This window comes from Rhinolophus sinicus, chromosome 16 (assembly GCF_057876585.1).
Source record: "Rhinolophus sinicus isolate RSI-liver-muscle chromosome 16, RSI-T2T, whole genome shotgun sequence".
In the NCBI taxonomy this organism is placed as follows: domain Eukaryota; kingdom Metazoa; phylum Chordata; class Mammalia; order Chiroptera; family Rhinolophidae; genus Rhinolophus; species Rhinolophus sinicus.
The window spans coordinates 149,101,525-149,114,847 of record NC_142516.1 but is presented as its reverse complement, the minus strand read 5'-3'; the positions used below and the strand labels follow the sequence as shown (position 1 = coordinate 149,114,847).

At 43.1% G+C, this 13,323-nt stretch overlaps 1 protein-coding gene across 2 annotated transcripts in view; it reads left to right on the top strand.

Annotated features, from left to right (window-relative positions):
* Nucleotides 1-13,323, top strand: part of FARP1 (FERM, ARH/RhoGEF and pleckstrin domain protein 1) — a 283,093-nt gene that overhangs the window by 216,403 nt on the left and 53,367 nt on the right. For both annotated transcript variants that reach the window (XM_088792816.1, XM_088792815.1), the window contains exons 7-13: nt 205-319; nt 1,160-1,307; nt 3,806-3,901; nt 5,352-5,515; nt 6,242-6,310; nt 8,404-8,479; nt 9,659-9,908. In XM_088792816.1, the coding sequence (XP_088648942.1) occupies nt 205-319; nt 1,160-1,307; nt 3,806-3,901; nt 5,352-5,515; nt 6,242-6,310; nt 8,404-8,479; nt 9,659-9,908 (918 nt within the window). The remainder of the gene's footprint in view (nt 1-204; nt 320-1,159; nt 1,308-3,805; nt 3,902-5,351; nt 5,516-6,241; nt 6,311-8,403; nt 8,480-9,658; nt 9,909-13,323) is intronic.

The window sequence follows — 13,323 nt, the reverse complement described above, 5'->3', positions numbered from 1 at the left end:
AACCATCATCTTATGTTGGCACAGTTATTAAATGTGTCCTCACATCCACGTCTTCTGACATCGAGCCCTCATGAAACTCACCAGCTGGATTTGCCTTATGCTGTCCGCTAGCTTCCCATTTGCTAGCTGGGTCTGCTGGGAATATAACAGATTGTGCAGTATTAATCATATGTGGCTGGTTTTTCTTTCTCTATCTCCTTGTAGCCGAGATTGGGGATTTTGATGAAGCATCGGACAGAGAGCACTTAGCAAAAAATAAGTACATACCTCAGCAAGATGCACTAGAAGACAAAATTGTGGAATTTCACCATAACCACATGTAAGTCTCATTCATTGCTTCCTGTTTCCTTTGAGCTGTTTCCTTTGAGCTGTCCTTCCAATATATATGGGTGCACACACACAAAGATACCTATTGGAAGAAATATGCAAAGGGTGAGGGCAAAGAGCACTGAGGCTCACAGGGCATTGGTACCCATCCTGGACTCTCAGAAATGCCCGTTGCCCACTCAGGACCAGAGCTCTAGGCCCCCTGCTTGCCTTACTGTAAAACCAGAATAACACTGGAATTTTAGGACATCCCATGCTTTGCAATGAAAGGGAAAGTATAAGACCAATTAATAGGAAATTGGAAAAGTGACATGATAAACTAGGGACCAAGTAAGAATATTGTGAAAATCTAGACCCTTTCTACCATCTCCGTTTTGGTCAGTGAATCATTTTCAAAGGATTCTCTGTGCCATTTGTTTTTGTTATTGTTGTTTTAAGGAAGGCACTTGAGCCCTGGTAATAATATGAAAGAGTGGTGCAGTGAACTTTGTTTGAAAGTGTTAGGTCTAGTGTAAGTGACTAAAAACTTGTTTTAACACAGTGGTGTTTTGCTTTTGTATGACCTTAAAGGAAACTCTTTGAGATTCAAAAAAACTAGCCAAGTTTGAGATAGACTTTTAGGGTTTTGTATTACACAAGCAATAGAGCTTTTGTTCTAGCTGCTCGACTTTGGGTTATAATGAATGAGAGGTTGGGTGTCATCTGATCGGGTAGCCCCATTGTTTGTGATGAAATGCCTTTTTATTTCCCAAGAGAAGCTGCTTAATCTCAAATTAATAGACACAGGGAATTCAAATCTCCTGGCCTTTCTCTTTAATTTTTGTTTTGTCAGTGGACAAACACCAGCAGAATCGGATTTCCAACTCCTGGAGATTGCCCGTAGGCTGGAGATGTATGGGATCCGGTTGCACCCAGCTAAGGACAGGGAAGGTACTAAGATCAACCTGGCTGTTGCGAACACAGGAATTCTAGTGTTTCAGGTAAGAGCATTTAGAACATAGCTCAGTTCCCTTGGTGATGGAAAGATAAGAGTTGGCCCTTCAACCCTGATTCGATGTTGGGTGGTCCCAGCTAAGAACTCTGATAGTTATTTTCAGGTGAACAGGGAAAAACTAACCTCATCTCATGGTTTCTGTGTCTTTCCAGGCACTCAACTTCCAGATTCTATTTCATTTGCCCTTCCTCTGGTTGGGGAACCCACCATTATAGATTGGTTTGCAGTTATTCACTTTGTAGGATCACAGAAATCTGTTTATCTCTGTGAACCTATGCTTAGAACATAATGTAATGGGAACAAAATTTTAGACCCTTAAATAACCTTTTTCACACCTGCATGTAATATTCACGTAATCCTTTTCTTTAAACCTGATTTGGATTTTTTTTTAAAAAACCTAATTTGGGTTTTACCTATGTCAGCTTATTTCTGATTTCAGATTTACCTAACTTAAAAAGAAAAGTATAATATGCACTCAGAAGATATAGCAGTTTCATAAATTTACCAAAACCATGTCCATATACTGCAGAAAATACACACTCCACTTGCATCCTACCTGTGTTTTACTTAAGGACATAACGATTTCTGTGCTCTGAAATGTGTTCTCTCTTGATCACACGGCTATTGTACTGTTTTATTCATTGATGGTTCTCTTTTCCTTAAGAACTTCATTGACTTATTATGGACATATAATAAAATGCACATATCTAAAGTGCCTTTTGATAAGTTCATATATATACAGAGGGTGCCCAAAAAATGTAACATTTTAAGAAAGGAAAACTGTTAAAATTGTAATACTCAATATATACCGCTAACAAAAGATGAATACAAGTCATGTTTGACTTCTGCAATTACAAGAGGTGCTCAAAGTGGTTACCGTCAGCGTCCAGACACTTCTGATTATGGCGAACTACTGCTTGAGCATAAATAACATCTCTTAAAACGTGTATACATATTTTTGGCACCCCCGGTATATATGTATGTATGTATCTCCTGTGAAACATCAATGAAATCAAGATAATGAAGGTACTCACCCCCCCCCCAAATTTTCTTAAGGCTTTTCTTTTATTAATAAATAAAAGTGGGTAATCTATGCTTTTGTTTCAACTAGGTATGGAGAAAGCATTTGCTGTTCTCATGAAATAGGGTCAGATCACACCCAGTTTTGAAGGCATGAATGTGTGCATGACCTAAAACTTTTCTGAGATCGGGCAGGTTTGGTTACATTTCCCCCTTCTTATTTTACCAAAATAGCCCATGATTCTCTGCTCCTGCATCAGATGTTTGTGACGGACACTAATTATCACCGACCCCCGTACCTAAAGAGGAGTTCAAGTTGGGTTTCATATGGGATCGCAGGGAGTGACTTGTTGCGACAGTGTGGTATGTGAGGAGGTGACTCCTCCTAACAGATTTTGACCTGCAGAAATAATAATCTAGGAGTACCGGATGAGAGAAACGACAGTAAACCAAGTCCAGTTTTCAGTATTACCAAAAATCAAAATCAATACACTTAAATGTTTCTAAACATCATGGCGGGCGAAAGTGCCTCACAATTGAATTAATTTGGTTTGATTGTTTTTGATACACTACAGATTGAGAATTGCCCGATAATTTAATCATGTACAAAGGCTGTATCTTGGAATTAATCTTCTTGTCAGTTCCTAATTGATCCACTCTCACCAATTTAAATAAATGGTCCTGGTATTCAAATGGGCTCAAGGGGAATTCTGTTTTCAGTTGAGATGACAGGACAGACAGGAGGTGGTGTCGGACAACTCCCCACTGTTTCTCTACCACCTGGCTGTCAAAGATGAGGGTGTGCGAGTCCTTTCCGGAGTGTTTCCTGGCCTGGAAGACACAGGGAAGTCGGGCCCTCCTCTCCCCGTCCTGCTTGTATTTCAGGAGCCTGGTAGACATGGGAGCCAAACCAGTGTGGACGAAGGGGTGATTGCTAACCTGTGAATGTGAACAGCAGCTGCTGGTTAAGGCACATGCTTGGCAATCTCATTCTGCCGCATTCACTGTGTAATAGTGGCCAGTTTAAAACCTATCCATACTGCAGTTTCCACATCTGTAAAATGAAGATAAGAAAGCCATCTCGCTGGGTTTTGTGTAAGGTCTGATAAGGTCTGTAAAGTCCTTAGGCCAGTGCCTGGCACAGGCTGTAAGTGAAAGTCGCTAATTATTGTGGTAGTTGTCATGGTTTTTCTCTTATCTTTCTCTTTATCGTTCCATTGGCCCTCCTCCTTTCTGTCTGGAGGCAGACTTAGTTGGAATACCGAGTCATGTAATTAGTGTGGAATAATGATCCAGGAACTGAACAGGCATCATCCCACAGCCAAAGATCCTGTGAATTCTCCAGCAAAAGGCATTCTTCCCGAGCCATCGAACACCAGCCCTCCTTTCAGCTCCCCATAAGCAAAGCAAACCAACTCCCATGTTGCCTATTATGCACTTTCTGGCTGATCCCTTTCTTCCTAGGGTTTCACGAAGATCAATGCCTTCAACTGGGCGAAGGTGCGGAAGCTGAGCTTCAAGAGGAAGCGCTTTCTCATCAAGCTCCGCCCAGATTCAAATGTAAGTGGCTCCCAGGAAAGAGGGGGAGACCTGCTGAAACTGTGGCTGACAGCGCTTCCTGTGTCTGAGTGTCCGTACAGAGAGACGGATCCAAGTGCTTGGTACCTCACAGCTGTCATTCTCCATGGACAGAGGGTAAAGAATAGGTAGCACAGATGTGTGCCCACAAAGGGTCACTTACCTGTGCAAACATAGGCAGCTCCCTCCCAACAAACAACCTGAGCTATGCAGTTTCTGCATGTCCAGCCTCTCGGCCACCTCGAGACCCTATTCAGCATTTGGCCACATTCCAGGCACATACCTGCCCACGCAGCAGCAGTCCCCAACTCTTGAGTCTGTGCTGTTGTCCCCAAACCTCAGACAATGCATACTCACCACCTAACCAGGTCCACTTCCCACAGAACCCCACCACACAGACACACAGATGTTGTTAACATTGGGACCAGATCAGAGAAGGAAAAATAGCGTCTTCGTCTGCCGGAAATGGCAATGAAGGAGATGGATGATAGAAATATCACTGTGGTCCCCAGCCAGACCTGGGAGTGCTTTTCTCCTGGAAATAAAGATCGAAGTGGCAGTCTAGGCTTATAGTTGAGCTACAGTATGGATTAAACAGGCTTTTATGGCCCGACCTCAGCAGCAGACCCCCATGATAAGTTGTTTTCTATGGGAAGATGTGTTTGGAGCTCCGAAAGGCTGACATACAAATGAAGGCTTGAAGCACAACTTGCCCAGAACTGTGAGATACCCCCCCCCAAATAACTGGAACTGCTGGGAATGTTAAGGATTGTGGTCAATTTTGTTTATATAATAATATGGCCACTTCAGTTGGAAGCGTTCCGTCTGGGAATAGAAAATTACCATATCCCCTTTCCAGAACCAACGGACATGAATTTTTCAGCCTTGAGTGATACTTTAGTGTGCCAGAAAAATATATTCATTTCCTGTATGGTCCCTGGGGCCACCTGGAGGCTTGAGCCATGATTTTTGATAGAGAAAAGACTTGAGACCAATATTTAAACTTGGCTTGACACATGAGGGAGAAAATAGAAGACTTCTGTTTCAGTTATCTTAAGGCAAAAAAGGAATTCCAGCACTTGGGTTTTTTTCTTTTTTCTTTTTCTTTTTTTAAGAAGGACATGTAAGCCAAGTAAACACAATTTGTTTATGAATTCTGTCAAAAGAGATGTTATGACTTCTGCTGAGTACCCCTATTTTTTGTTAGTTCCTCTAAGGAATTATGTGGGGAAGAAAATGGTTGAATGGCGCCTGTATTTTGTCACTAGGAACAACTATATTTTACCAAATGTGTGAATTTATGGTCATGCGATCATAAAATACACAATTGAAATTTTATTGGACAAATTTGTTTTCGGTCCCTTTTCTCATTTTTCAACCCAGGGTCTGTGGGTAATGGAAACAAAATCAAAGTAGTATTTTCTCTTTGTAGAGCTCGTACCAGGATACCTTGGAATTCTTAATGGCCAGTCGGGATTTTTGCAAGTCCTTCTGGAAAATCTGTGTTGAACATCATGCCTTTTTTAGACTTTTTGAAGAGCCCAAGCCAAAGCCAAAGCCTGTTCTCTTTAGTCGAGGGTCATCATTTCGGTTCAGGTAAGGATTCTGCTTCACACCTCCTTATTTGCCATGAGAACATGTCCCCCAAGACTTTCCTTTTGCTGCTCGCCATCGCAGCTGCTGCGCTGTAGCGAGGAGAGAAGGTGAAAGTCGGCCTCCAGGAGCTGGTGGGGTTTGTGTGCTCGGTCATCCCAGCCAGCTCCTGGCAGACACTTACTGTGTACTATTTGAATGTCAGTTAGGCCCAACGCAGTCTCCCTGGACCCAGGAAACTCCTAACAGGACTCTAAGTCAGAAAGGACTTTTCTCTGTAGAAGCAAAAGTGTCTTGTTAACATTTGGTGTAACTTCATAGAATGCTGCGTAGACCTGCCCATCGTCAGATCCCTTTTTCACTCATTCTTTCAACAAATATTTGAGTGTCTACTGCATGTCAAATGCTCTTCTAGCTTTTGGGGATATACCGTGAACAAAATTATCTCTGCCTTCCCGAAGCACACAGACTCTCAAGGTGGTTGCTTAATAACCTACGACAGAAATATTAAGTGGTTCAGTTAGTTAAACATATTCCATTAAGGGAAATATCAAGAGACAGATTGGACATGAAAACACAGTTTCTTTTAGGATTGTGTTTACTCCTGGCTAGCTGGGAAAACCCATAAATCTCCAGTTAGGAGAGGAGGGGAAGGTGATGGAGTATTGTGTGTTTAAAAGAGAATGCCTTGGTGTCTTCTCCCCTTTCCTCTCGTGGTCTTCATTTTAGCGGTCGGACCCAGAAGCAGGTTCTCGACTATGTGAAAGAAGGAGGACATAAGAAAGTGCAGTTTGAAAGGTAAGAGAAACTTGGACACTACTTCTAAAGTGAGAACGGTCATTCTCTCCAGGTAACTGTGCAATTACTGCTAATTATCTCGTCACCCGGGCTCAGTACGTTAGAGAATTACTGCTTCACAGTCAAGCTGGGCCAGTTTAGTGTTTGAGGGAACATTGGAGGGCCCAGGGGCATTACTCGGGTAAGATGAGGTGAGAAGAATGGACTGAGAGAACCAAATGAGGAAGTAGAGGAAGGCAGCAGAGGGCAGGGAGGGAAGAAGAGCAGGAGATTACAATTGGCATAAAGCCCTGTAAAGACACTCATTGGTGAGGATTTGAATGGAAAGCATTTTTATAAACTTTTTAATTAAAGTTTGGATGAGAAGGAACAGGGTTTAGTATTGTTGTTTATTAGCAAATGCTTATAGCTCTTCTTGTGTGCCAGGCACTGTTCCAAGCTCTCCACATATATTAACTCATAGAACCTTTACACCAGCTCCGTGAGATCCGTGATGTTTCATTCCCTTTTTAAAGGTGGAGACACTGCAGCTCATAGGAGCTGAGTAACTACCCCAGGCCCCAAAGCTTAAGCAGCCCCTGGTTAGCAAGCCTCAGAGCCCTCTGCCTCCCAGAAAGGCAAGAAGCAGAGAACCCAGGTGGATTAAGTCAAAGGGTAAAGAGGGGAGTGAAGGTAGGCTAAGAACTGTTTAGCGCATGTTTTTTTAAAGCTTTTTTCTTTTTTCGTTTTAATATATTTAAGCATTGCAATAAAGGACAGAGAATACAGCAAGCATCCAGACTCCTACAACTAAGAAATAATTTAAATATTGGTTCCTGGAGTTGTTTTCTTCTTCTCTGTAGCTATTGTTCCAGATGTAGCTAACCCCCCTCTAACCACCAGCCTTGTATTTCCCTCCTTCCCTCCCCCCAGAGGCAACACCTGCCATATTCATGTTATTTCTATTGCACATCTTCATGCATCCAAAAAAAAAAAAAGTAGCATTGCTCTGAGAGATACGCTTTTTTATATTTGCATAAGTGGTATCACACTGTACATAATTCTGTATCTTGCTTTTTAAACCCTATCCTGATTTGGAGGCCTATTTTGTTTTATGGTATTATGAAAGTATTACATTTTATTTGTCTGATTCCCTGTTGATAAACATTCAAGTTGTTTTGTGTTTTGTTTTGCTTTTGCTGAAACAAACCTGCTGCTGTGACCATCCGTGTGTATGTCTCCTGATGCAGGTGTGGGGTCGTTTCCCCCACCCCCGCCCCAGAAATGTAATGTTCAGAAGGTTATTTGCATGCTTACCTGGATATAACAAACCCCATAATTTTCTTGGATAGTCCACAATGATTCTTTTGAGGATCATATAAGAAGTGGCCCGGTTCTCTCTCTGATTCAGAATGTGGGTGCTTCAGAGCTTTTGTGTATTACTTTGGAGTATTTTGAAGAAAGCTGGATGTACATTGGCATTTATAATTTCTCTATATTTATACAGTTTCACCGAACAGTTTCTAATGCTTATTTCCTGGGGAGGAGGAGATGGACAGACTAAGGAAGGGAAAAGATAAGGACAGGAGGTGTTACTGGCATTAAAGCCAATTCCTTCTCCTGTTGAGTCTATAAGTCTATGAATTCATTCAGGGCGCCAGCCTCCTCTGGACTTCACACTGTGAAAGAGCAGCCTGGCTAGTGATAATTGCCTCTGTTATAGAACTGATCTAGAACATCATTACTGAGAATACACGAATTGATTTCATATTGTTAGACCATAGGTTGCAATCCAGAGCGTACGTGCTGCCCCCCTCAACTTCTGCCTCCCAGTGACTCTTCTCATCACTAGACTGTGCTCCATGGCTGGGCTCTCAACCAGCTGTACCCCTCAAATGGGAGCTGCGGAATTGCTGAGAACTTTTTCAAGGTTTAACCCCTGAAACCTGTAATAGTTATTAAACGGATGACTGGGTCCGTTTCCAGGGAACATTTATACAAACTACTTTGGTGCCTTCATTATTAAGGAAGTGTCTAATGCTGTGATTTTTCATTAAAAACACAAATAGAAACCTCACCTAACTGTAGCTCTCATCTTGTGTGATTTCTCCCAGGAAACACAGCAAGATTCATTCCATCAGAAGCCTTGCTATGCAGCCTGCAGAGCCAAACTCAGAAGTGCCAAAACAAGTCAGTAATGGTGATACACTGTTATCGCTCTCTTTTTCACCAGACTTCCTCCACTGCGTTCTGTGTTTCATAGTATGCTTTTGAGGTCTTCATCCTTCCCCACTGGGAGTGTTTTATAGAGGAGAGTCTAGTTGTGTACCCTGACTTTGACCAGACACAGGCTCTGTGCCCTGTGCACCCCACAGCCTGGGCTCAGTGGCCCTGGAGTGAGTCCTTTTTCAGCTGACTTCCCACCCCCCCCCACCCCCCCACGCTCTTGCCATGGAGAAGCTCGTTCCCTTGGCCTCAACTCAGCTGAGAGGCGGAACCACCCATGGGAGCCAGTAGAGAAGAGAGAGTAGAGCCCATCGTCCAGTTAATGGGTGGACTTGTGTGAAGAGATCGGGACCTGCTTTGCCACTGATGGGTGTAGCTCCCCTTCGGTGCCAAGGTCAGGACCTTTTACTGGCACAGGACCGAGTGGTGAGTTCCCAGGGCTCGAGTTACAGGGCAGTGACCACAGTTGGCAACAAGAGACATTATCACTCTTGCTCTGAGGGTGGCAAGAGCTCATTTTCCCTGTAGTTGGTCTCTGGATGGGTTTTCAGAGTTTTCTCTACAAGAGAATAAGAACTTTGTTGGGAAAGAACATGAGGGAGATTTCATTGTGTGAATCCAAAAAGAGTCCTTAACCTGTTCATTCTAGCCTTAGAAGTAGAAACAAAGAAGTTTTTTGTCATTTGTCTGAAATCCGTGTCAGCTTGCCTTTGGGGGTTCGGGATGCGTTTCCTGCCTTCCTCTCCCTGCCCACACTTCCTTGGGAAGCCTTGTGGCCTAGAGGGGCTCTCTTGTTCCATAGACACTTTGAAAACCCAAAGTAGAGTCTATGGGTCCTAGAAAGCAGACACAGCCTAACTGGTACTGCGGGGGATCCTGCATTGTCAGCTTCCACACTCGGAAAGACCTTTCTGGATACTGACCACACATACTCAGGAGTGCCCTCTTTGTGTCAGAATGCTTGTTCTGACACTGTGGAGGGCAGCCTTTATTTGGCAATCCTTTCAGCTGCTCGAAGCTTGAGGAGATGTTATTATTAAATTAGACTCTGACGTCTCTCTCTCTTTTTTCCCCAGCTCTGGTGTAACAGTCTCCCTTCTCTCTTCAATTCCCTCATCCTTTTCTTGCCCTCCCCCCGCCCAGGCTCAGCAGAGTGCCAGCCTTACACTTGGAGAAGGTGCTGATTCCCCCGGTGGCCAGAGCTGCCAGCAAGGAAAGGAACTGAAAGTTTCCGCCGAAGAATGCGGGCCGCACCAAAGCCCCGCTTTGCAGAAGAGCCCCGTGGGTAACAAGAAAGCAGATGGAGCCGTCAAGGCGACAATGGAGGAAGAGGAGGAGGTCGTTAAGGATAGGACCCAGCAGAGTAAACCTCAGCCCCCGCAGCCAAGCACAGGTCCAGCATCCCGGGCTGCTCGAGGCAGCAGCACTTCCATTCCTTTCATTGACTGCAGTGATGTAGATAGTGAATACGATCTTCTCAGGGAACAAGCGTCCCAGTCACGGTCCCAAACAAATGACAATTATGAGGGTGATTTGACCAGTGGTGTTTATCTGCTCTCCAGGGATGAGAGGCAAATAGAAGCTAGGCACAGGGCTTCCCCTCACTCTGTGAAATCCTCCCGTCCTCCTTCCGGAGAATTCCTTGATGATGATTCAGCAGACATAACCTTTGATATGAGTGGGAGCCCCAGACTCCCAAGACATAGCTCTCTGATAGATGAGATGTTCAGGGCCTCAGGCAGTCACAGTCCCCTGGCCACTCCATTGTCTCCCAGTAGCAGAAGTTCAAGTCCAAGTATGAGTTGGGACAGGACTGGGTCTCAAGGCTATGTTTCTGAAAATGGACATGAGCCTCGAGAGAGAAGTGTGGGAGAAGATCCTCTCCCAAGCCAGAGTCCTCATTATGAAAACTGTTCCCCTGTCTTACAAAGGCCATACTTACGAAATCTTCCCAGTAGATATAATAAGTCAGAGACGAATCCACTCATCCTTAGCCAAGTAGCATCAACCTCAGAGACAATGGATAGGCTCGATGGCCATGAGAAGGGAGAACTGGCCAGCCTGGCTGGTTCAGAAGGTAGAATGCTGGCTAATGGGACACCTCTTGTAGGTCCCGCCTCCAAGGTCCCCATTGTGCAGTCAGTGTGTGCCAGTGGCCTGGTGGACCAGCTGGCACCCCTGCAAATGACCGAGGGCTCCACCAGCAGTGGGACTGAATCTAGCGATTCAGACTCTGACGTGGTGAACCCTTTGAGCCCACCCCTCGTGTTTGGTAATCCAGCAGTGCTCGGTTCTCCTTCCATGCTGAGAAGCACGAAGTCCTTGGGTGGCCTGTATGTCCGTGAGGAGCAAGAGAAGGATGAGTGAGGACATTAGAAGGTGTGTCTTCAAGTGTTGGGAAGCTGAAGTCAGGAGGCCAGGGTTTCAATGGAGATTATCTGATCTAGTGACTCATTAATTTTTAATCAACATTTGTTAGAGGAAGTTTTGGACAGGCACGTGTTTGGACAGGGCATGCCTGACTTCTGAAATCTTCCAGAAAAACAAAACTTCACACGGTGGCTTGCTTTCCAAAAAAGGTGGACAAGATAAATAGCAAGTCATGATGACAAGTTACCAGGAGCTTGTTTATCTTTTTGATTGAAGGCTAGAAAGAAATACTTTGTTAGGAATCGGATCATGCATATAGTGCTGTATTTAAGTGGCAATTTTCTGTGTATGTTCAATTTTGTATGCAGATCACTCTCCTGTTGGTTGAGTGTTTGAACTGAAGTATATCTTTGAGATCCTAGAAAGGTGTTGATTTTACTTTACCCCCTTCTTTAAAAGGAGGGCTGTTTTTCTGTGCCTCATACAGTGAGGAATTGACAAAAGTCAAGGCCAAATATAAGTTGATTGCTAGTTGAGGTCAAGCATTGGTGAAATCTTAGTCAAGAGTAATGAATATTTTAATTGGAAGAATTTGGAGTTATTTCTTATTTCCAGACTTCATATAAAGTAATATAAAGGGTGTCAAATCTTCATGAACTGTAATTTACATGGGATTGCTGGTTTGATTTGGGTTTGCATTGGTGGGTCAAATTGTTAGTTATGTTTTACGAAGCTATAACTCTGGCTGGCAGAATCTCTTATTGAAACACAGAAATGCAATTGAGTCTTGATGCAGGAGAAAGTGAGACCTTACAGTAGGCGCTCGTTGTCACCAGCAGGTTAGCAAATTAAATGCCTGCCTTTGAATTGTGCACAGCACAGAGAAGGACCGTTTTCCAGTGTTATTGCCCGTGGTGGGTTTTTATGCACATTCTTAATGTTCATACTTTTGTGAATAGTGTCTTCGGAAGTGACATGTGGATGTTTCTCTGTGCAGAAAGAAAGCGTAAGTAGTGAGAAGTCGGATTTCTTTTAAAATCGTGCCCACCTGTGCCAGTGCCTTTCGCCCAGCATTCCTGCGTTTTAGATAGAAGAGCTTGGGTTTAACTTGCATTGTTTCTCAGCCTTAGCTGCACATGTTAAAATTAGTGATGCCTGGGCCCTGACCCTAGAATTTTTTATCTGATTGGTATAGGGTGTGACTTGTCCCCCCTCCCCAAATGGGTCCACTAGGTAGCCAAGGGTCACTTCTCAGCCAGACACAATTGCCTTTTAGAATCTAGTGGAATACGTTTTAAATATTAGCTGAATTTTTGGCTTGCTTGTGGAGTAAGAAAAGCATCACAAATGAAATGCTTTTCTTAATGCCCGTTCTTTGTTACTTTTCAGTCTTTGGTACTTTTATATAAAGATGAATTGTAGAATCAATTTTTCAGATCCTAAGTAACTGCAACATTATTGAAAAGAGCTGTAACAAAGATACATCAGCGATTTGCCACCATGCCAGTGGCCTTACTTAACTCATCATGTGACTGTCACGGGGGAAGAGCTAAACCTGTTTGGAAAACTGAGTAGAATTTGGCAGCAGAATATAACGAATAGAAGTATTGACTGACCTTGTGGTTCACAAGTGATTATCTGTCCACATGAATATCGAGAAGTGGGTTTTATGGATTCTGAAAACTTAATCCATTGGTATACAAACTTTTGTTTTATCTTCCTAATCATTTGATTCAGTGCATGACTGATGAATCAAATTGATTATTGGATAGTTTGAAAGATGTTCATTGAAGTAGTCTATTTATGCCTTGCTTTAGATTTATATATTTAACAGTCACAGAATTTTAAAACTAGAAAGGACCTCAGAGGTCACCTAGCGTAAGCCTTCATTTGATGGAGGAGAAACCTGGTTCTGACCGACCAGTAGTCATACAGCTATTCCCTGACAAAGCTAAAACTAGAATCTTGGCCTCTAGACGTCAGCTTTTTACTCTATGTGACATCTTGATGTAATAGGACCTTTTTGATTCAATATTTTAATTTTAAAGAATCTTGCATGGAATTATAATTACAGTCATGTGGAGACCAAGAATCATGTAGACTCTTTTTAGGCAATTACAGTCCATACGAGGTAGGAAGAACTGCTTTTTCTATTGTGGAGGTTTTGCAGTTATAACATGTTTCTGCATATTCTGTTTTGGACTTTAGAAAATGATGTTGATTTGCTATATAAAAATCTAGTCAGCTGTGAGTTAAGCAGAGTCACATTTGGAATCCTGTGGTTTATTTGTGAATGTAATTTGTTCAAGTGAATTTTCTTTTTACCTCTAATCATACGGCAGTCTGATAATGAAATAGGAATGAGCGATAGGCATGAACTTACCCAGCATACAATGCAAATCATCAAATGTAAACCTCCAAAGCAAAATAGGCTCCAA